General features: G+C 37.7%; 2 protein-coding genes across 2 annotated transcripts; both read right to left on the reverse strand.

Annotated features, from left to right (window-relative positions):
• Positions 1-678: 678 nt before the first annotated feature.
• LOC147282003 (subtilisin-like protease SBT4.15) lies at positions 679-9905 on the reverse strand. The gene is given in 11 exon segments (XM_086248152.1): positions 679-1223; positions 1486-1699; positions 1786-1894; positions 2146-2367; positions 2754-2848; positions 2960-3183; positions 8184-8476; positions 8942-9047; positions 9149-9295; positions 9523-9620; positions 9796-9905. Coding segments are annotated over 11 exon segments (2163 nt in total).
• A 1036-nt stretch (positions 9906-10941) lies between these two features.
• LOC147282004 (Transducin/WD40 repeat-like superfamily protein) lies at positions 10942-20580 on the reverse strand. The gene is made up of 15 exons (XM_086248994.1): positions 20081-20580; positions 19790-19916; positions 19641-19681; positions 19340-19433; positions 17281-18263; positions 16569-16700; positions 16204-16276; positions 15892-15931; positions 15701-15773; positions 15514-15579; positions 13494-13565; positions 13213-13385; positions 12452-12498; positions 11591-11813; positions 10942-11486 (listed from the first exon to the last, which is right to left on the reverse strand). Exons 1-15 carry the CDS (start codon positions 20482-20484, stop codon positions 11017-11019), a joined length of 3018 nt encoding a protein of 1005 aa, XP_086105120.1. The 5' UTR covers positions 20485-20580; the 3' UTR covers positions 10942-11016.
• Between the last annotated feature and the right edge of the window lie 4886 nt (positions 20581-25466).

Genomic DNA, 25466 nt, shown 5'->3' on the forward strand with positions numbered 1-25466 from the left:
AGGTGTAAACATTCAAAACCAAATTAGTGTGACTCGTTCACAAATCACTGACAACAAGAATTCTTTTTCCTATATATTTTCTTAAGATGTAGCTAGATATTATATTGTCTGTTTTGGGGCTTCAGATTATTCAGGAATAACTACATGATATTGGACTGTCGTTGCTGTTCAAGTAATGTCTATCCTAACCATAATATGATGACTCACAAGGTGTACATATCTATTATCATTTTTTTCTTATTTAACTATTATTATTTTTTTGTTGAACAAAAAAGAAAACTAGCTAACAACCACATTCCCAGGGCACCCGAGCCACATTATAATTCTAATTAGAATTAAGCTGAGCTTCTCGGTCCGGTTTAGGAAGCAAATTGGAAAGTTTCGCAATAAATGTGTCCAAAGGAATTAAACCTCTTGGAAACAATAAGTTGGAAAGGAATTGGATCCTCTACCAGACTTAGCAGATTATACCTGACTTTTAATCCTATCAACTTATGTGGAATTTGGAAAACACATGAAAAATATTGTGAGCCCTGTAACTTACTAAGCTAGATCTTTAAGGCCTTTCTTCTACTTTATATAATGTTTCGAGCTGTGAGAGAAAACTATAAATTTTTGTTCTGGGAAATTGGATGAGAAAATGAAAACTTAAAGAGGGAAATAAACGGCTCACGATTGTTATGCTAAAGGCCTGTAGACTACGATATAGCTCTTAACACTGTGTTTAGAGTCATCCCACTCAAGTAGAGCTGAAAGAATCTGGGTCCCATTCTCCATTGGACCGCCGCTCACTGCAACCTTAAAAGACTGCTTCTGATGTGACTGAGTGAATTGCAAGGTACTTGGTGTGACTCTTACAGAAATCCCCTTTGGTGAATTCACCTTTGCCTTGTACACTGACTGACCATACCCTACGTGAGTCACTGTTCTATAGAAGACTGCTGAAATGTAAGAAATGGGATTTTGTAGTTGGGTATGCATTGTAGGATAGTTGAGGCCATCCGTGCCTAGTGCGGGTTTAAAGCCTGAGCAGCTGTAATTCTTTTTGCCCCCGACAAGTATGGCAATGCTGGTGCTGTTGTAGCCTTCCTTGCACAAGAATCTGATATAGTCTTCCACGGAAATGTCATAGACAAGGCCTGGATTCACTGCCCTTGTTGGGTTTATTTGTCCTGCCCCGGAGCCTAGCTCTGCGTCCACTTCTTTGTTTTTCATTGGCGTCGCTGAAACAGAGAACGGGAAAGATTCTTAGCAATAGACAACCACTACCCCAAAATCTTAAGCTAGCTCGCTCTTAGGGAATAGGCCAATAATGTATATCAAGCTTAACATATAGAGGGAGAGACACAACCAATAACCCCAAAAACTTAATTAAGCTGTTAGGAAATAGACTAACAATATATATCAAACTTTCAGTTAGAATATTGTTTTGATAAGCTTTATTTTGAATTTTGATAATATGGTTTGGGAATGAAGTAGACTAACCAGTTGTCATGAGAGCGGACTTGATGGCAGCGGGTGACCAATCAGGATGAAAGGACTTGACATAGGCGGCTGCGGCAACTGCATGAGGGCAAGATATGGATGTACCTGATATTATATTGAACACACTGTGTCTCTTGTCTTCTCCATCACCACTTCAAGATGACAGCTTTGAATATGCAGCTAAGATGTTTATCCCTGGTGCAGAAATATCAGGCTGTACAAGGAAATTTGGTACTTAATTAATTAATGTGTAGAGAGAGAGAGAGAGAGAGGGAGAGAGAGAGAGTTTTCATTTTATACCTTCAGGATGTTGGGGGATATCAGTTGAGGTCCTCTGGAGGAAAAAGGAGCAATGAATGGGGCAGTCATATTAACAGCTCTTGTCTTTTGTATGACAGCCATAGGATTCCTGGAATTAGTTCATCCCCAGCCTCAAAGCTTAGTGCTCAATGTTTTTAGAAAAGAAAAAGAAAAAGAAAGCCTTTCCTGATGATAAGTACTCATCTAAACTAGGTATCTGAATATGATAGAATTAATATGGTGGCGGTATATCTTTCAATTAATCAATTTTAAAAAAAAAAAAGAAAAAAAAAAAAACTCAGCTGCAGAAAGATATATGGGAATGATATTGAGCTGAGCTGAGCTGCAGAAAAATCATACTTCGTAGAGTTTATGTAGTGATCAATCTTGATTGCATCCTTGACAAGGACAATGGTGGCTGGGATGAGAGCGGTGAAGGCATAATAATCCTCTTCATATTTCGACATGATTGTTCCAACACCCTGTAACTCTTTGATGATTCCATCATTTCTATTACTCCCTACGCAGTAGATAATCTTTCCCTTCACCTTGTTCAGAAATAAAGTCCAAGGATCACAAGCGCTGCCACCATTTCCAAATTAATTGATCATCACAAAGATTATTCTTGAGAAGCAATATTAAGCAAGTATAGTACCCAAAGTTTATTTTATTAACAAGGTTTTAAGATCTCTCTCTCACAACATGTGTTGGAGAGTAAATACTACATCAAAAATGAAAAGCGTAGCTTGCATAACAATTTATACGGTGCTGGGCCTCTCCACCCATTGCCAATGGTTTTGGTTGGAGGCCTAGATTTCTTTATGGTATAAGAGCTAGGTTATCCACGTGTGGCCAAATAGTCATACGTGCTCCCACAAGTTGGAGAGTAATTAATGTGCCTAGATTACTTCAACATGCATGCATACAGACATGACAGTCTCATACAATAAATTTTATTAAATTCAGACCTTTTGTTTCCAAGCATATCGTCTCCGGATGCAAGGGCTCCACTTGTAAGAGGATACATTTGTTTCTTTGGTGAAAAGGTATTGAGTGAACTTCCCTAACAACAAATTAATCATCAATTAACCCAGCATGCAAGATAATTCTGTACTCTGTGTGTGTGTGAGAGAGAGAGAGAGAGAGAGAGAGAGAGAGAGAGAGAGAGAGTTACAGAAAAACTCTTGCCATTTCCCAGCTTAACTACAGTCTTCAACTTCCTATCAATGCTATTAGCAGCCACTGTCATAATCCATGGTGCCACATTCGTGACAGTGAATGCAGAAGGCCCAGAATTCCCAGCTGAGCATGCAACAAAAATCCCTTTCTTCATGGCATGAAATGATCCAATGGCAATGGGATCGTCGAAAAAACTCTCGGAGGGACCGCCCATAGAGATCGATATTGTAGAATTTAGGTGTGATTTGTTTTTTTAATTAATTAGACTTTAGGCTGAGGGAGGAAGCAGCATTGAAGCTGAAAAGGGGGAAGAACAAAATGAATTTAGTCTCTGTGTAAAATTCCAGTGCTCACACCACTGTTCCATTGATTCCTATTCTGTTACATAAAGGCAGTAACCACATTGCTGAGGTATGCCAAGTGCGTGAGCCTATGAGCTCAGCTCAACCAATCAATTGGTGTCCTATGAGACACAGCCACGTGTACAATTACATAATCAAACTAACTTGCTAATTAACTAACATAACTGCAAACTTAATTAACTAGCTTAGTCTGGCAAATGCTTAAGCACAATCAACACTCCCTTCTAAGGATTTGGCAGACTTGACTCCAAGCTTGCTCCTTAGCCAACAGAACCTGTCTTTGGCTAATGCCTTCGTGAAAATGTCTGCGAGTTGATCTTCTCCGGCCTTTGCAGTAAACCAGATCAACCACTCCATCATGAATAGCATCTCTTATGAAATGAAATTTCCTCTTTATGTGCTTTGACCTCTGGTGAAATACAGGGTTCTTGGACATTGCAATTGTAGATGTGTTATCACACAGTAGGGTAGTTGGTTCAACTTGCTCTTCTCCAAAGTCTTGTAGGACAAACCTGAGCCAAATAGCTTGTGATGTAGCCTCTGAAGCACTCATATATTCTGCCTCTGCAGTAGAAAGAGCAACACTATGTTGTTTGACTGATGCCCACGAAAATGCACCACTCCCAAAAGAGAATGCATATCCTGATGTGGATCTCATATCATCCTCATCCCCACTCCAATCACTATCACAATAGCCTATGAGAATGGCTGAATCTCCTTTCCTATACTGTATGCCATAGTCAATGGTTCCTTGCACATATCTTAGCACCCTTTTAGCTGTTCCTAAGTGCTTAGCAGAGGGACAATGCATGAACCTAGCTAGCAAGCTTGTTGCAAACATAATGTCAGGCCTTGTAGCAGTTAGATATAACAAGCTTCCAACCAATTTTCTGTATGAGCCTTCATCTGCAGGCTCACTTCCATCTTCTTTCCTTAACTTTTCAGCTGTTGGCAGTGGGATGGACACAGGTTTGCAATCTTTTAGGCCAAATTTCTCTAGCAAGTTGAGAGCATACTTCCTTTGGTGGATAAAGATACTCCCTTCTAGCTGGATCACTCCCATTCCAAGAAAGTGATGTAGCAAACCAAGATCAGACATTTCATATCTGTTCATCATATCCCTTTTGAATTCCACAAGCATAGTGTCACTGCTCCCTGTGTAGACAATGTCATCTACATAGATTGATACAATAAGTGTGCCTTGACCTTCCTTGCTTTTAACATACAAGGTTGCCTCACTAGGACTTTTCTCAAAGCCACATTCCAACAAATGACTGTCAATATTTCCATACCAAGCTCGTGGAGCCTGTTTCAAGCCATAGAGGGCTTTATGCAGTTTATACACCTTGTGCTCCTGATTCTTGACAACATACCCATCTGATTGATCCACATACACTTCCTCCTCTAGAATTCCATTGAGGAAGGCTGATTTGACATCAAGTTGGTAAAGCTTCCAGCCATTCTTAGCTGCTAGAGCAATCAATGTTCTTATGGTGTCTAACCTTGCCACAGGAGCAAAGGTTTCATTAAAATCAATTCCTGGCTTCTGTGTATAGCCTTTAGCAACTAGTCTTGCCTTGTGTTTCTGAATTGTGCCATCCAGATTGAGTTTGATCTTGTAAATCCACTTTACTCCCACAATAGGCTTGTCACTTGGTCTATCTACAAGCTTCCAAGTCTGGTTTTTGTCAATCATAGCAATCTCTTCTGACATTGCTTTCTGCCATGCTTGGTCTTTGACAGCTTCAGTAAAACTCTCAGGTTCTATTACACTAAACTTGCATTGAGAAAACACCTCATTGAGGTTCTTCCACTTCTTTGGAGTATTATCATAGGTATCTGACATCCCAATTTCACTTTCAGCTGTAGAAATTGGAACATCAGTCCTTGTCATATTTGTTCCACCACTTGAGCCTTCTGTGAGTGGACTTGGACATGAGTTTTCCACACTTGCAGCCTCATTAGACACTCTTGGAGATTGTATAGGTGTTGCAGGTTCAACCTCACCTTCTACAGCATTGCTTGTCTCCTCTCTTTCAAAAGGTACTGTTATATAAACAGTTTCTTTAGAATTCCAATCCCACAGTGAGTTTTCATCGAAAATCACACTCCTAGAGACAACCACCTTGTTATTTTTCAGATCAAACACTCTATAACCCTTCTCTCGAGTTCCATACCCCACAAAAATGCCTCTCTGACCAGTTTCATCAAGTTTCTGCCTATTTTGTGCAGAAACATGAGTAAAGCATACAGAACCAAAGACTCTTAGATGTTTAACACCTGGCTTCCTTCCACTGTACTCCTCAAATGGAGTTTTGTTATCTAAGACATTTGTAGGACACCTGTTCAATAGGTAGACTGCAGTATTGACTGCTTCTCCCCAAAAACTCTGTGGCAGCTTCTTTTCATGGAGCATAGTCCTGGCCATTTCCATTATGGTCCTGTTCTTCCTTTCAGCAATGCCATTCTGCTGAGGTGAGTAAGCAACAGTTAATTGCTTCTCAATTCCCACCTCCTCACAAAATTTCTCAAAGGCATGAGAGGTATACTCCCCCCCTCTATCACTTCTCAATTTCTTAAGCTTAAATCCACATTGCAATTCAACCATTGCTTTAAATTTCTTAAACACATTGAATGCATCTGACTTGAACTTCAAAAAATAGACCCAACACATTCTTGACTTGTCATCAATAAAGGTGAGAAAGTATTTGTTACCTCCAATTGTTTCTGTCATGGGACCACACACATCTGTGTGTACTAATTCCAAAAGATCAGAGGCCTTTCTGACTTTGTCTTTGTCAAAGGGTTGCCTATGAGCTTTTCCCATTGCACAGTTCTCACACAAGTGATCATTGTCTGTCAAACTTGGCAGTCCATATACCATTTCATTTTCTTGTAACCTTTTCAGACTTCCAAAGTTTAAATGTCCAAATCTTCTGTGCCACTTCCAAGTTGATCCTATAGTGGTCACTGAATTTGCCATAAAGGGAGTAACACTGTCAAATGAAAGAGGGAAGCATCTGTTTCCTTTCATTTGGACAGTAGTGATAGGTTCCTGCAAGCTCTTGTCTCCAAAAATGGAAACCATGAAATCACCAAAAACAAGCCAATATCCATGCTCAATCATCTGTCCAACACTGAGCAGATTTTCATCCAGACCAGGAACAATCATCACCTCAGGTATGTGTCTGACCCCTCTCTTTGTTTCAACCACCAGTGTGCCTTTGCCAGTAGATTCCACTAAGTCACCAGTCCCCATTTTGACCTTGCACCTCACACTTCGATCAATGTTGATAAGAAGTGACTCACAGCTTGTCATATGGTTGCTGCAGCCACTATCAAGATACCATACCCCATGTTCCTTTTGCACAGATGTCATATGACATGCATAGAACATTGTGGCAGTGTCCTGGACCTGATTGGCATAATTCACCACTTCACCCCTCCTGTTAGGCTGATGACAATCCTTCATCATGTGGCCAAATTTGTCACACTTGTGACACTTGACCTTGCCTTTAAACCAACAGTCACCATAGTGAAGTTTGTCACAAATCTTGCATTTCTGCTTCCCAGAGTCAGCACTTCTTTCCTGTTTTCCAATAACTTGAAACTTGGCATCCCATTTCCTTGGTTTTCCTTTCTATTGCTTCTGTCCCTTCCTTCCTCCATCATGAGCATATGGCCTATTCTGTGAGTTTTGGCCTTTTGGAGTGATGCTCATACTGGAGAATGCCTTCTCTGTGTGTCCATCATCTTCCTCATGTCTATTCAATCGAAGCTCATAACTCTTCAAAGATCCAACAACCTCATGTACTGAAACTGAATTCAGATCACAAGTTCTTTCTAACACTACACACATTGGATCATAAATCTTGCATAAGCTGATAAGTACCTTTTGGACCATTCTCTGATGTGAGAGAATCTCACCATATTTCTCCATCTGATTTGTTAAATCAAAGAACCTGGAAAAATAATCAGCAAGGCATTCATTATCTCTCATTCTCATATACTCAAACTCTCTGCGTAGACCTTGCAACTTCACAGATCTAGCTTGTTCATCACCATGGTACTCCTCCTGCAGCAGGTTCCAAGCTCCCTTTGCTGTTTCTTGATTAACAATTCGAGGAAAGATTTCTTTGGAGACTGCTCCTTGAATGATGCCTAATGCCTTTGCATCTTTCATGTGCTGTTCTTCAAGGTATGCTTCCATCTCTTCATCAACATCTACACCTTCAGCTTGTTCATCTTTCTTAGAACTTTTCTTTTTCTTTGATTCAGGGACTGTAATCCTTTTTTCTACTAGCTTCCACAATCCTTGTGACTTGAAAATGGTAATCATTCTGACTTTCCAATAATCGAATTCATTACCATCAAAGATAGGAGCTCGTAGCTCACCACCTCCAGAGCTTGCCATTGCAACCACGAATCCTTGCTCGTTTCACTCTGTTTTCTTCACACACAATCATGCCCCAGTACACCTTGATCCAAACCAAGGCTCTGATACCATGTAGAATTTAGGTGTGATTTGTTTTTTTAATTAATTAGACTTTAGGCTGAGGGAGGAAGCAGCATTGAAGCTGAAAAGGGGGAAGAACAAAATGAATTTAGTCTCTGTGTAAAATTCCAGTGCTCACACCACTGTTCCATTGATTCCTATTCTGTTACATAAAGGCAGTAACCACATTGCTGAGGCATGCCAAGTGCGTGAGCCTATGAGCTCAGCTCAACCAATCAATTGGTGTCCTATGAGACACAGCCACGTGTACAATTACATAATCAAACTAACTTGCTAATTAACTAACATAACTGCAAACTTAATTAACTAGCTTAGTCTGGCAAATGCTTAAGCACAATCAACAGATATCAAGTCCACCCCATCCGAAATGGCCTCATCAAACGCAGCCAAGAGATTCATGTCACTGCAGCCACTATCGATCCAGCATACTTTGTACATTGCAACACGAGACAATGGCACACCACCGCGTGCAGTCCCTTTTGCTATGCCAGATACACTGGCACCTGGGACTTCTGCACCAGCAATGGTGGAGGAAGTGTAGGTGCCATGACCATCATAGTCAACTGGAGTCCGATTGCTTTCATCAAGATCTGGGCCGTTGTCCAGATTGAAGAATTTCGCACCAATCACCTTGCTGCTCATGTTACAAGGGTACATACGTAAAATTCTCATTAAAACATATAATCTAATAGATTTCCAATGGGTTAATTTCACATATTCACTCTTCGGTCTTAGGTGTTAGTTTGATATGTATTATTAAGTAATTCCTTAATTTAATTAACAATTCAAGTTCTTCAGAATAATAGTAAAACAACAAATGTTATGATGGTACGTTGTAAATATGAATGCATGTTAGATCTAAACGAGACTCGTATGTGAGGGCCAGAGCAGTTTTGGAATATAGTATACATACTTACAAGCTAACCTCCAACTTCCCCACTTATCACTTATCATATTAACCTGCAAGGCGAGTCTAGCTACCTTCACTTGAAAGAGAGTGTAAACTCATGTTTTTCAGATTCAATGGTTATATATATAACATTATTTATATACAAATTCCAAACTTGTAATGAAATTATTTTGTGTGAGAGAGATATACTTGTTGCAGCCTGTGAAGTTGACGCCCTTGACACATTTGCCCCTCCATTTAGCTGGGGGAGGTCCGAAGCCTTTATCACTGAAACTAGGACAATCTGTCCAAATTCCTAACACACAAATAATATACTCAATTTCCATTTGAGAAATTTTTTATTTTTTTTACTATTTTTTTGCAATCAGAATATGATATATATAATACTGTACCAACCTGTATCAAACACACCCACAATGATATTGCTTTCTATTTGAGAGTTCCGTTTCTTTGATTTTTCAGGCAATCCTACGAAATCCCATGACCTTGTTGTATGTAGTTCGCGCAGGGTGTTTGGAAACACTGACACGACACTATCTTCATCTAGGTATAAATCAATGCAATCGATCATAGAGATCCAAAGGAGGGAAGTGTTTAAAATCCTTATAATTAGAATCCCGGCCAATATGTATACATAAATATTCTCTGGATCTGGATAATTGATTAGGTTGACTCTCCATTGAATGTATGATCCAGATTTACAGCCTGACAAAAGAGCATTATTGTATATATGTGTGTGTGTGTGTGTTTCTTTTCTTTCTTCTATGCACCTGATAGTCTCTCTGCTTCATGTGGCAACAATCTTGCTACGAACCCATTGAAGCTCCTTCCATAACTATGAATTTTGGATTCTCTAGCTAATTTGTCACTGAAAGTATAAAAAAAATATCGATCAACTATAAAGATCATTAGGATTGTCTCACTGGAATGTATTGGCCTTAGCATTACTAGCTACAAGGACTTAATTTCTCACAGCTCGCTTTTACTGTCGTGATTAACTACATATATTGAAGAATTGATAGCGGGAAGAAACTGGTCATTACTCTCCAATTGCTGCCGTAAGCAGATTATGGTGGTCGTCCATGGTGTTAGTTTGAAGTCCTGGCAGTTCTCCCATGTAGACAATGTAAGGCTGTTGACGGTACAATGCCATATATATATATATATATCACTTTTTCGAATATAAATTTACAATAAATATACAGTAAGGGTAACATATATATATAATCTCTTGCCAAAAAATTTAGCACCTTATGATGTTAAACTATTAATCAGAATCATTGATTAATACACTATCATGTTTGAATAGCACGCCAATATTGTACTCGAACAGTAGAACAGTACCTTACAGAAGAAAATGATGAACAGATAGAGGAAAAGGATACCTTCCTACCATCGTAACCATCCTGAATTGTTGCTTGAACCACCGTAGCTACAAAATAAGTAGTGGATACAAACACAAGTAGGTTCTGTAACATTATTCTCATTGTACAGCAAACTGCACAAAGCTTCTCTCTCCCCACAAACGTACATACATGTGAAAGGAGTGTTGTTTTGCTATATAAATAGAGGAAGATGAAAAAGCTTCATAACTGACAATGCTTTCTTCTTAATGCATGCAACAACAGCATCAGCATATCCATATCTCTCTCTCTCAAAACTGAAGGGGAGTAAGAGTGGGTGACGCTTTGAGTGTTAAACAAAGAAGACGGCTGAGAGTTTGGTGGCTTGGAGTTTGGATCTTGGTGGTTAACCAGGTTCATTGTATATAGAACCTCAACGTGAACACTCAAACTAAACTAGTCACCCCTCCACAAACGCAGTCGTGTCCTCAGATCACCGACAATTTTCCAGGTTGTATATACTCCATCAGGGTACCGTAAAGGTTACCTTTGCATGCATACCCAAAAGAGGGTTACCTCTGCTTGTCACCGAGTCTTTTATATTATAGCAGATTGCATAAGTAATGGAGGACTAGAGTGCATACGTAATGGAGGACTAAAGTCAAATACAAAAGATTAATATATGCACTAATTAATTATTAGTTTAGTTATATTTCTCTCCACGATGTGAAGACGTCCTAAGTCCCAATATCTTCTTTATGAGTTGTTTCTTATGAAAAAAAAAAAAGGAGATTAATATACACTTCTTAGCTACACACACACAAAAAAGAAAAAAGAAAAAAGAAAAAAAAAAGAGAGATTAATTGATATAGGATTAAATAGGCTTTGAAGAATATACAAAAACATGGAAAGCTGCAAGTCTCATCTCCTTGCTGCCCACTTCTTATCAATGTCCGACAGAACAATCTCTTGACAACGTACAATTCCAGCTGCTCCTCCATAGCTCAACCATCTTTCACTACCCTTGTTCATGTTCCATCTCACTCTATGCATTGCTACCATTTTAGAGGGGAAAACTTCAGGCTCATTCCAGATTTCTTCTTCCTGAGTAATGGTCGGCTCTTCATCTATGCATACCAATGCTGGGTCATTCTCTGCTCTTTTCTTACTAGACCTAGATTGCTGTGTTTTTTTGCTTTTGAGAAATCCCACTTCTTCCCCAATTTCTTCTTCCTGCATATTAATTGGCCCTTCATCTATGCATACTAATGCTCGGTCATCCTCTGGTTTTTTCTTACTAGACCCTGATTTCCGTGTTTGCTTGCTTTTGAGAGATACCACTTTTTCCCCACATTCCAATTCAATACCCGGATCATCACCATAGCAAAGAGCTGCAACAAGAGATAATTTGAAGAATGTTCTAAAAGAAAGATAAGAAATGAACATAGGGTTGGTTACAGAAAAAGTCTGGGGTTATGTCATTGACAAAGCTTACCTAAAACTTGATCTTCTGATGTAGTATCTTTTGCCTGCTTATCGTTTTCTGTCTTCACTTTGTTTGACTCAGCTTTGTTACGAGTTACCTTCAATGGGAAAGGCGTATTTGATTCTGGAATATTGATGGTTACAGCAGATTCCTCCTCAGTTAGTGACACACAAAGAAAATGTGGGGCCCGGTTATGTGGTTTTGGTTCTTTCTCCACAGCTTTCGACGTAAGCTGACAATAACAATTAAGCATATAACATGCAGTTCTTTTGTATCAATTTCCAAATGAAAGACATCATACAAGGGAGGCCTCCAGTTCTAGCAACAGCCTCAGTAAACAAACAAATAATGTCCTAGCATTAGGCACAAAGCATGAGTTCTTGAGACAACAAAACAACTTAACAAAAACCTGCACAGCTGGAGAACCAACAAGCGCCTGCTCAATTTATCGTTAATGACTCACTATTAAGACCTAAAGAAAAATGTCAACATCTAAATTGACAAGTTCCATCTGTATATCCGAAAAAATGTCCCCACTCTCCACAAAGATATATAGCTGAATCTATCAGTTAAAAACACTAGAATCATCTAAACTCTTTACAAAGTAGATCCTTTAAGAAGGAACAATTGTTCGACATGGCCCAATCCTCTGACCAGCTCATGCACATTTGATGTTACTAAAAAATTTAGATTCATAAAGGTCATAAAAGTATCTTTTTTTAAAAAAAAATTATTTTTGAAGAGTTAAAAAGTATCTACAACAACTCAGATTTTAACTCAAGGAATGAAATATGATTTCAAGCGTATTTGCAACAAAGATGAGGAAGAAGTCTGATATAGTGATATTAATAGCAGGAATTTAACACTCACCTGGAAGCGGAAAACAGTTCCGTCTGCACAACAATATGCAACCATGCCTAAAATTTGAAAATGGAGTTTTTCAATTAGTGCATATTCAAAAAAGCTGGTCTCAGAAGTTAAACAGGTTGATCAACCTAGTCCAAAACTGTATGGTAAAGTGGATTAATCATAAAATCCCATCACAGTAATGCCCAATCAAGAAGACCATCTCCCCCTCAGAAAGTTCAATAAAAAACAGAAGGCACAGCTAAAGATATATTCCTTGAAGAAAGTAGCACGCAACGTTGTGTAAATATGATCAATAATTTCTCAGTTTTGGCAACAGGTGACTGAAGTATCAACAGAAAAGAGGAAATTTCTGAATTCTCAGAAGTGCTTTTCCAAAGCGTGAAGATAAGTCCAAGCAAGGAAACCTAGAACAGAGAACACACACTACTTTATAAAACCTATCTAATCATAATGCATAGTATGCTTATGTAAATTTAGCAGTCAAACAGTCCAGACACTATATCTATTTTCTTATTTTAATAAATACATATGAGGAGTTTTTGTTCCGAGTATGGAAAAGCTTGTGGAACTATGTACTGCTTTACTCTTATAATTGACTCTTTTAGCACTCAAATTAGCACCAGCTTGAAGATGGTAATGCAATTTTCCATTAGGCTATAATGATTTTTACCCTTATGGCAAAGTCTGACATAAGCCAATATCTATGCACAAATATGTGGTTAGCTGAAATACTGCTGCAGATAAATAAGCACACAGAAGACCTGTTAGCCGTGATACTTGAACACTCCAGATAGCGAAAGGCATGCAACTGAGATTATGCAGGCCCATATGTTTGGTTCCAACAAAGGGTTTTCCTGTCACAGGGATGTCAGATGCAGCCTTCATCAAGCTGAGAATTCTCATTGTTCCATCATCAAAGGATAAAAGAACACACCTAAAAAAAACAATGCTTCACTGAAACTGAAAAATATATTATACACATACACACACACGCCAACCAAAAAGCTACATTTATGCTTCACACATTAAAATCACAGAGTACCTTGGAAGCCAATCCAGACTATAGATGAACCTTGGTATATGATCGATTTCCCACAAGGGACGGAATGGATCGCTGCAAAACCAAGAGTTAGAATTCTTAGTATGGAATGCAATTTCAACTGTCCACAACTCGAAAATATCAATGTAATAAGGAATGCCTAATTTTGAACCAGTCCATAATCCATATATATGCAGAAGATTCTGCCTTCAATGCTTCTAATTAAAAAAAAAATTAAAAAGTACTTTCCTAACCTTAACTGTCATTTGAAAACCATTAAGCAATTAATAAAATTTTACATAAATTGCTACACAGCATGAGTGAAAGTACTCCATGTAAGAAACTGATAAGTTTGTTGGTTTACCACCAAACCCAACTTAAGTAGAAATGGACCAACAATGTACATCAAGTTAACACCCTTCCTCATGTGCAGCCCCAACCCACATGAAGGGGCAGGCAAATGTACACAAAGATAAACATAAAGGTCCAGTCCGCCCTTTGCAAATCAACAAATAAGTAGGGAATGAGGATTTAAGGTTTCGAGCCCAGGACCTCTTGCAATTAGAGCTTTGATACTATGTTAGGCAACCATTATACCCAAAAGCTTAAGTTGTTAGGATGTAGCCCAATACTTGTTTTACTTTCTAACAAAAATTAATATAGAATTGTAACATTCATTCCAAGTAAAACTAAGACAAAATAATTTGTTTAAGTATACGGACCACAGGAGGGGCATTGACAGGGTCATGAGGAGAAAAGTAGTAACTATTCCTGAGTAGGTGCTCAGGGCCATGATTAGCACCTAACAGGAGTGGTCACACCCAATGCTGTGCTGGGTACCAAGGGCTTAAGCTCTTGCTCCAGCCCAATAAGTTGGTAGCGCCCTGCTTTCCTAGTGCCATAATGCAACACTCATCAAGATGGTTGCTCAGGCCAGATTGAGCCCCAATGTGGCACCTAACTCGTTCAGGGCCAAGCATCGGGATGAAACTAAGGCACACTTTGAAGGAGCAAAGGGACTGAGCAGCATGCCTCAGACATCATTATCTAGGTTTAATGGATCTAAGGCACACTTTGTTGTGTTTGGCTCATAAAAAATCTGGAAAGTAGCAGTTTGGGTTATTCCTAGTGGGGTACAGTTTTTAGGAATGCTGAGAGGACTTGCGCAAGGTCTTCCTAGTTAAGGAAGGAGTTCTGAGTATTTCTAATTGTACAAGGAATTAGAATTAGCTAATTAGGCCAATTACCTAGTTCTACTAGGATTAGGAATCCTAGCTGAAACATAAGTGTTAGCTGCAACCTATGAGTTATAAATAGGTTTCAGCAGCCCTAGGTTTTAGTTAATGTCTTCGACACAAGCACCAGCAAAGAGAGAGCCGAGTGATTGAGAGTTTTTCAGGGTATTCTGCAGAGGGGATTTAGATTCTAGGGTTCCAAAAAATCCTTGTAATCTCTGAATTTATTCCATAGTGCAGTGAATCTCTCAGGAGATATCGCAACTGGACGTAGGCACAAGTTTATTGCCGAACCAGTATAAATCTCCTGTGTTTGTGTGTGCTGCGTGTGATTATTTTTTTTCTGTTTTTCAATTGTCGGAAGTCATCTCTAGTTCTAGGTCTAATTTACATCAAAGAACAAAGATCTCAAGGGCTTAAAATCAACACACTTTATACCCTAAACTTGATCTAGTGTCAGAGTACTCAGAACAGATGTCACTTTATACTCTAAACAAGTCTTTTTTTAAAAGAAAAAAAGAGAATCAAGTCTATTATGCTACTCCTACAAAAATGTTCACAGAAGTTCTACATAATCTAAACACTCAAAACATTTTTATTTGTATCAATCACGAACCATCTACACCATCATGTATCTTTTAACTCAAATTATATGTGTGTATGTGTCAGAAGTCAGAACTACTAGCAATTTTATTTTATTTTTCCTGAGAGCCACTAGCATTTCAAGCTAAAATTAAAGGAGCAACATGCACACAGGAATGCAAGAAAAAACAAGCCATCATACTTACCGTAGGTCCCAAAATTTTAGGCCTCCATGTCCAGCGGTAGCTATAACATTTGCACTCTCTGAATTGCTGAAATTCGCAAATACTTGCATTTAACATATCTTGACAATTGAGAAATAAAATAGATACAAGAGAGTCTCCAATAGCAATATATTTGCCTGTAGCAAAATTGATTTCTAACATAGCTAACCTTTCGTATGGGGCCCAAGAAAGTGCCCTAATAGGATTTGTATCTGCACTGAAACATAGTAAAGGCCTTGTATCTGCAGAACAACAAGTAGAATTTGAAGCTAATCTTCTTCATGAAAACCATATCTATATTTGTTTTGTTGTTTTTATTTATTTATTTTTTAAAAGAAGTGATATACATCTTAGCATTACCTTTAGATGAATTACTTGCAGAAAACTTCCATAAAGCAACCTGAATTTACGGGAAAGCTTCTTGTTAAGAAACAACAAACAAAAACAAAATAACAGACTGCAGAATAAATACATAAACTGTTTCGAGTGTATCCTTCTATCGGAATACAGACTATATACACAAAGTGTTGACCATTGAGTATGTATCCTTCTATGGAAACCCTTCATGAAGTCAACATGAATCCTTATCCAAAACTATGCAAAAGCATGACATAAGTATCAAGGGAAAAAAATATCCAGATAAAGTTGAAGGACAATGTGCAGGAAAATTACAGTTCCATCATGGCATCCGGCAAGTAAGTAATCATGAGGAGGTGAAGCTGACCATTCCACAGTAAGAGGGATGCTGTTGAATAAAACAACTGATTTAAATTACTAATGAATCATATAAAGTCATGTAATATGGTCAAAAGAGACTGCTGAATACAGTGAATAGTTGTAGAACCAAATACAATTTGACAAGATTATGCAGCTACATGAATTCAGACCACAAATCAAATGAGAAAGTTCTCCCTTATATCGTGCCTGTGAGAATTTTAAACAGCAATCACAATATGCTAGGGAAACCTTTTATTTTTCCCATCTCAGTAAACTTCCAAATTATTGTAAAAAAAGTAGAATATAAACTTTCAGAGTACCTCTCTATGCCACCGCATTTCACTGTTGAGCATCTGAATACTGGCGCCAATTTCACAAAGCGAGGATCAGTGCCCTCAGCACATGAAGAAGAATAAATAACTTCAACAGCACGAGGTAGAGGGACCTCCCACCTGCATTTATTAAGTTCAGGATAAGGAGCATGGGATAACAGAACACAAAAACAACTGTCTGTGCAACATGCTAAAACCATTCATCTAGTTTGAACTAACTTTATATATGTAATTTATATGCTAAGTTTTGCAATGAACCAACTTCCATTAAATAATGGTACTCCAGGTTTTCTATATCACTACATGCCAAATTGCCCCCTCCAAATCACAATATGCTATTCAAACATCTCAATTGGAGCCACCACAAAAAAAAGAAAATTAAAGAAGAAAAAACAAAAAAGAATACAAAAAGCGTCGGTTATGCACTCCCATAGGCTAGTTATGTTAATATATAAGCAAATAAATTTGATATCAATAAATTCAACGTTCATGCCCATAATGCATTTTCTAGAATTCTAACCCACGTTATCAAAGCCAATTTACACTTGAATGGTCTATTGACAGAAAAAGATGAAAACTGCAGAGTCATCTAAGAAGAGATCTGAAGATATAGACCAAGAGGTCTAAAGAAAGAATATGCAAAGGGACCTAAATACTAAAAACAGATAGGACAGCAAGTCTAAACAAGTAGATGTCTTACACTTCCAGTGACCCATTGCCTGACAACACAGCAAGATAGCCCATCCGATGCTTGCATTTGGAATCATGTTCATTGGGAGGACGCCATTTCACATCCCATGCAACCTTTCCATGGTGCGCTAGGCATAATATAATTCTTGGCAATGCTACATCCTTTGGAACCGAACACCTAGTTGAGCCAATTCCAGAGTAACCATTTTTTGAAACACTATTACTCGTTTGAGGATCCTGTCCAGAATTTTGATATATATGATGATCTGAAACAAGTCCTTCCTCCTCATTTTGATTCAACAACAGTGGACAAGAATCATTGCTATTATGTCCTGCACTTGCCGTATCATTCAATCTTCTCCTCTGAACAGATGTTTCCAGTGCTGGATTACATGCAGATGCTGCATGCTTATGCCTTTTTCGTTTTTTACCATGATCTTCTTTAACAGCATGTTCTTGAGTATTTGCGGGAACACAATCCGTAGCAAGCAACTCTGATGATTCCTCTGGATATTGAACAGCAAGAGCCTCAACATAATTGCTGCTCCCATCCAAGTTGTTATCTTCTATTGGCTTCTTTTTAGGTCTTCTAAGCCTCTTTGGTTGAGTTGATTTTTCTTCTGTGGCCTCTTTGTCAACAGATTCTTCTATTGGCTTCTTTCTAGGTCTTCCTATAGGCCTCTTTGGTTGAGTTGCTTTTTCTTCTATAGGCTTCTTTCTAGGTCTTCCTTTAGGCTTCTTTGGTTGAGTTGATTTTTCTTCTATTGGCTTCTTTCTGGATCTTCCCAGAGGCTTCTTTGGATGAGTTGAATTTTCTTCTGTGGCTCCAGTGTTTTTACGTCCCCGTTTTGGCTTTTCTACAATAGGATGAATGTCTCCCTCATTTACACTAACATTTAGAAGACACCATATCTGAATGGCACCTCTGCCAGTAAGTGGCTCGCCTAACTTGTGATAAGAAGATCCAGGAGGATGAGCAGCTATAGCAATAAACTGAAAAGTGGGATAGTGAAAACTTTATCATCAATTCATGTGAGTCCAATCACTCTAATATGAAAAAGGTTCTCTAACTTGGATCCACCTCACAAATTTTACAGATGTTACTCACAATAATGTGTCAACTATATTCCTATAGAGCAAATGCCTCAATAACAATCAATCATTAAGAAATTAATATAATATAGTTAGGGAAAATTTAGCAATACCCTCAAATTATAGGCTGTTTTGCACTTTTCCCCCTAAGAGAAAACTTTGTTTTCAACAACTATTAAAGTTTCAAAACGTTAGAATGTATAAGAGGCTTTGAAAACAAAGTTTTTTTTAGAAGGAGAAGTGCAATATGGCCAATATAGTTCATGGGGTATTGCTAAATTTTTCCTTTCTAGATATGTACTTGACTAGTGGAAATCAAGGCTACCCCAACCGTACTTAAACACCTGAGCTAAAAAACAAAAATACCTAAGCTTTCATATTATTATGATATAAAGGAAATGGAATGATCTCTTATGGTCCAACTTCAAAGTTGGATAAAATTGCCAAATTGTCTGAGTATTCATTATTTAAGATATAAGCACACATATTTGGCTCCAGCCTCAAAATTATTAGCATGAGTTAGAAAATAATGTGAATCTAATGAAGAAAAATTAAGAGATCGAACCCAAGAAAGCCATCATCTATCATCTTAGGAGTCATATCATCCAATCAAGAGCAATATAATCAAGGGAAGTTTTTTCTTTTAAAATGTAGTCGAGGAAATTTGGTTAGTAACATCAGTGTTTTTCTACAAAAGGTCAATATTTAAGGGCACTGAACATTCTCAAGGAATCTGTTGAATGTCTCAATTGTGGAAAATTCCCTGTAGGAGATATATCAGAGTGTACCACTATTTTGGATGACGCCTAATGATCAAGCATTTAAATGTCAAGTTTCACAAACATCACCATATAAACAAGCAAACGTTATTGAGTAACACTTCTTTTGATGAGAAGTAACTTAACAGAATCCCCTAGACCCTTAGTATAGACTCCTACAAACACAAAGAGCAAAAACAAAAAACAAAAATCATGTACCTCACATTTTGTATGATAGTCAGGGCTTTCATGAATTCTAGGACACCAATCCAATGCCCAAACAGGCCCTCCAACATACATCACAAAGTCTTGGCTGCAAAGACATATAACGGACATTTGAAGGTACATATCAAAGCTTGTTCGGGTGGTAGTGAAAAAAACAATATGCAAGACTAACAGCAGGTTTAAATTTGAATTTATTAAAACAACAAAAGCAACAATCTCCCAAAAAGCATCAACGACATTAACTGATATAACCAAATCAGTACAAAAGCCTTACTGCTAATCACAATTCAAGTACCTCAACTCTGTAGATGATGTGTCCCCAGGAAGTGCCTCCTTCTGCATCAATTTGTAAACTAAGTAATTAGACCAAATGCAATTTTTTGTTTGTTGTGAAAATAGCATAGGTAAACCGAACCCGAAATTCAGATTTCGAAGATGTATAACCTTAGGAACGGTAGCAGAAGAAAACTGACGCAATTGTATCCCACTGACGACATCCTTCTCATCAGGGCTTCCTCTTTCACGAGCAAATCGAACATCTCTAGGTTCATACTTAAAATCTGCCCATTCCCTTCAACAAACGTACTCAAGTTCATAAGCTCTATTTACACACAAATTAGATAACTAAAAACGTTTCTTTAACAATGAGATACAGAAAAACTACCATGCCAATACAAAATCAAGCACAAAACAGCGACATTACATTTATAAAATAAGGAATTTATTTCATTTTACCTTAAGAAAGTGATTGAGGACGATAAGCGTTGAACCTCGATCTCTTCGAGTCCATGATCATCGTCAGCCTCGCCACAGAGGTTGGCAATGGTGTGCATGACTCTGAAGTGATTCTCCACCGAGTCATCGAACATCGAAACACTAACCCTAGGGCCATTCCTTGAGCTCTCTTCCTCAACTTGGACTGGCTCTGGCTCAATCGGAACTGGCTCTGGCTCAATTTGAACTGGCTCTGGTTCAATGTGAACTGGCTCAGGCTCAGGCTCTGTGTTGTGCTCCTTGGATGTTGTTGTTGCTTGGTTTTTTGTCTTCGTCGCCTTCGCCTTCTTTTTCTTCCCGCGCTTGCTACCCAGCAATAGTTCCGCGAGTGGAGGTTCCACTTCCTCTTCCACTGCCTTATTCATACCTTTCAGTCCTCCCTCTTCTTCTTTGACGTCGAGTTTTCGCTTTTTTTTAAACTTCGTCTAATTCGAACCCTAGACCTCTCAGTCGCCGATCATGGAGGCTCAGCAATAATACCCTAGGGGCAAGACCATGAGACTCCCTAGAACTTCAGCCTTTACCCAATAGGAGTGGAGAAATTTGAAGAGATTTTTCAGTGGGCGGTCATGCCGTGTGAGGTACGACCTCCAATGATACAGTAGCATATGTGTTCTGATTTTAAGTAAAGTTTGACTCTATTTGTATTTGTATGCTAGAGTGGTTTTATTCTCGGTTGAGTTATGCAATTGGACTCAAATTGTAGGTGGCGAGGGAGCTACATTTTACTAATGTTTTATTGGCCTCTGATGCGCAGGTGGCTCTTAAGGCTGTTCAGAGTGAGACGGTGTCGTTTTCATCCGAAGGGTTGCTTAGTGAAGAAATAAAACAAGTTTCTAGTTGGTTTTCTTCTTTGAATTTCTTTTATAATTCTCAGATTTGTAATTGTGCGGTGCACGCGCTTGGTAGGTTTGTGTTATCGTGTTCATAATATCAAGGGTATAAATATTTAAATCTCTCAAATTACCAATTGAAATTTTTAACGAACGACTTGTGATGCCGTAAGAAATGACTTGTGATGCCCTAAAAAACGACTTGAGATGCCAAAAAGCATGACTTCAGAAACTCTAGGGTATGACTTAAGAATTATCAAAACATGACTTAAAATGTCATTAGGTACAATTTAAAAGGCACCAAGGGTATTAAATTAAAAATACCTTGAGGTACGAACTGAAATTTTCAAATAATAACTTGGGATGCCCTAAGGAACGACTTCTAAAACTTTATGGTATGACTTAGGAAACGTCAAAATATGACTTAGAATGTCATTGGGTACAATTTAAAATGTACCAAGGCTATTAAATTTAAAATCCCTCGAGATATGAATTTAAATTTTCAACGAACGACATGGGATGCCCTAAGGAACGACTTCTAAAACTCTAAGATATGATTTAGGAAGCGTAAAAAAGAACTTATAATGTCACTAGGTACAATTTGGAATGCACCAAGGGTATAAACATTTAAAATCCTTCGAGATACGAATTGAAATTATAAAGGAACGACTTGAGATGCCAAAAAGCACAACTTGAAAAACTTTAGGGTATGACTTGGGAACTATCAAAACATAACTTGTAGTGTCATTGGGTATAATTTGAAATGCACAAACAATATAAACATTAAAAATCATTCGATTACGAACTGAAATTATCAACGAATGACTTGCGATGCCCTTAGAAACGACTTCAGATGCTAAAAGAAACAAGTTCAGATGCCCAAAGGAACGACGTAAGAAACTCTAGAGTATGACTTGGAAAACGTCAAAACCTGACTTAGAATGTCACTAGGTACAATTTGAAATGTATCAAAGGTATAAACATTCAAAATCCATCGAGATACGAACTGAAATTCTCAAGGAACAACTTAGGATGTCCTAAGAAACGAATTCAGATGCCTTAAAGAACGACTTGAGAAACTCTAAGGTATGATTTGGGAAATGTCAAAATATGACTTAGAATATCACTAGGTACAATTTGAAATGCACCAAAGGTATAAACATTTAAAATCTCTCGAGGTACGAATTGAAATTTTTAAGGAACGACTTGGGATGCCCTAATAAACGACTTCTAAAATTCATGGGTATGACTAAGGAATCGTTAAAACATTATTTGGAATGTCACTAGATACAATTTGAAATGCACCAACCGTATAAACATTTAAATTCCCTTGAGTTACGTACTAAAATTTTTCAACGAACGACTTGGGATGTCTTAAAGAACGACTTCAGATGCCCTAATGAACGACTTCTAAAACTCTATAATATGACTTAGGAAGCGTCAAAACATGACTTGGAATATCATATCACTAGGTATAATTTGAAATACACCAAGGGTATAAACATTTAAAATCTCTCGAGATATGAAATGAAATTCTCAAAAAACGACTTGGAATGCCCTAAGGAACAACTTGAGATGCCAAAAAGTACGACTTGAGAAACTTTAGGGTATGACTTGAGAACCGTCAAAACATTACTTGGAATGTCACTGAGTACAATTTGAAATGCACCAAGAGTATAAATATTTAAAATCCTTCGAGTTACGAATTGAAATTTTCAAGGAACGACTTGAGATGCCATATGGAACGACTTCAGATGCCCTAAAGAACGACTTCTGAAACTCTAGAGTATGACTTGGGAACCGTCAAAATATAACTTGGAATATCACTGGGTACAATTTGAAATGCACCAAGGGTATAAACATTTAAAATTCCTTGAGTTACGAACTGAAATTTTCAACGAACGACTTAGGATGTCTTAAGGAACGACTTCAGATGTCCTAAGGAACGACTTCTAAAACTCTAGAGTATGACTTGGAAAACGTCAAAACATGACTTATAATGTCACTAAGCACAATTTGAAATGCTCTAAGGGTATAAACATTAAAAATCCCTTGAAGTACAAACTGAAATTCGCAAGGAACGACTTAGGATGCCTTAAGAAACGACATAAGATGCCAAAATGCACGAATTGAGAAACTCTAGGGTATGACTTAGGAACCGTCTAAACATGACTTGTAATGTCATTGTGTACAATTTGAAATGTACCAAGGGTATAAACATTAAAAATCCTTCGAATTACGAACTAAAATTATCAACGAACGACTTGGGATGCCCTAAGTAATGACTTCAGATCCCTAAATGAACGACTTGAGAAACGTCAAAACATGACTTGAAATATCACTAGATACAATTTAAAATGCACCAAAGGTATAAACATTCAAAATCCATCGAGTTACGAATTGAAATTCTCAAGGAACGACTTAGGATGTCCTAAGGAACGACTTGAGACACTCTAGGGTATAACTTGGGAAACGTCAAAACATGACATAGAATGTCACTAGGTACAATTCGAAATGCACCAAGGGTATAAACATTTAAAATCTCTCGAGGTACGAACATAAATTCTTAAGGAACGACTTGAGATGCCCTAATGAATGACTTTTGAAACTCATGGGTATGACTTAGGAACCGTCAAAACATTACTTGGAATGTCACTAGGTAGAATTTGAAATGCATCAATGGTATAAACATTTAAAATCTATTGAGTTACGTACTCAAATTTTCAACGAACGACCTGAGATGCCTTAAAGAACGACTTCAGATGCCCTAAAGAATGACTTATGAAACTTTAAGGTATGACTTGGGAACCATCAAAACATGAATTGAAATGTCACTCAGTATAATTTCAAATGCACCAAAGGTATAACCATTTAAAGTCCCTCGAGGTACAAACTGAAATTCTCAAGCAACGACTTAAGATGCCCTAAAGAACGACTTCAAATGCCTTAAGGAACAACTTCTAAAAGTTTAGGGTATGACTTGGGAAGCGTCAAAAAATGACTTGGAATGTCATTAGATATAATTTGAAATGCACCATGGGTATAAAACAGTTAAAATATCTCGAGGTACAAAATGAAATTCTCAAAAAACGACTTGGGATGCCCTAAGAAACGATTTGAGATGCCAAAAAGCACGACTTGAGAAACTCTAGGATATGACTTGGAAACAGTCAAAAAATGATTTGGAATGTCACTGAGTACAATTTGAAATGCACCAAGAATATAAACATTTAAAATACTTCGAGTTACGAACTGAAATTTTTAACGAACGACTTAGGATTCCCTAAGAAACGACTTCAAATGTCTTAAGAAAAGACTTCTAAAACTCTAGAGTATGACTTAAGAAGTGTGAAAGCATGACTTAGAATGTCATTAGGTAAAATTTGAAATGCATTAAGGGTCTAACATTTAAAATCGCTCGAGCTAAGAACTAAAATTCTTAAGGAACGACTTGAGATGCCCTAAGGAACGACTCATGTAACCCTTGGGTATGACTTGAGAAACGTCAAATCATAACTTGGAATGTTATTGGGTACAATTTGAAATGCACTAAACGTATAAACATTTAAAATTCATTTAGTTACAAACTGAAATTTTCAACGAATGACTTCAGATGTCTTAAGGAACGACTTCAGATGTCTTAAGGAACGACTTCAGATGTACTAATGAACGATTTCTGAAAACTCTAGGGTATGACTTAGGAAACGTCAAAACATGACTTATAATGTCACTAAATACAATTTGAAATGCTTTAAAGGTATAGACATTTAAAATACCTTGAGGTACAAAATTAATTTCTCAAGAAACGACTTGGGATGCCGTAAGGAACGACATGAGATGTCAAAATGCACGACTTGAGAAACTCTAGTGTATGACTTGGGAACCGTCAAAACATGACTTGTAATGTCATTGGGTACAATTTGAAATGCACCAAGGGTATAAACATTAAAAATCCTTTGAATTACGAACTAAAATTATCAACGAACAACTTTGGATACCCTGAGGAACGACTTCAGATGCCTAAAAGAACGACTTGAGAAATGTCAAAACATGACTTGAAATGTCACTAGGTACAATTTGAAATGCACCAAAGGTATAAACATACAAAATCTATCGAGGTACAAATTGAAATTCTTAAAGAACGACTTGAGATGCCCTAAGGAACGACTTCTGTAACTCTTGGATATGACTTGGGAAACGTCAAATCATAATTTGGAATGTTATTGGATACAATTTGAAATGCACTAAGCGTATAAACATTTACAATTCATTTAGTTACAAACTGAAATCTTCAACGAATGACTTGAGATGTCTTAAGGAACGACTTCAGATGTACAAATGAACGATTTCTAAAACTCTAGGGTATGACTTGAGAAACGTCAAAACATGACTTATAATGTTACTAAATACAATTTGAAATGCTTTAAGGGTATAAACATTTAAAATACCTTGAGGTACGAAATTAATTTCTCAAGGAACGACTTGGGATGCCGTAAGGAACGACTTGGGATGCC

Source organism: Dryas octopetala, chromosome 6, assembly GCF_963921425.1.
Source record: "Dryas octopetala chromosome 6, drDryOcto1.1, whole genome shotgun sequence".
Classification (NCBI taxonomy): Eukaryota; Viridiplantae; Streptophyta; class Magnoliopsida; order Rosales; family Rosaceae; genus Dryas; species Dryas octopetala.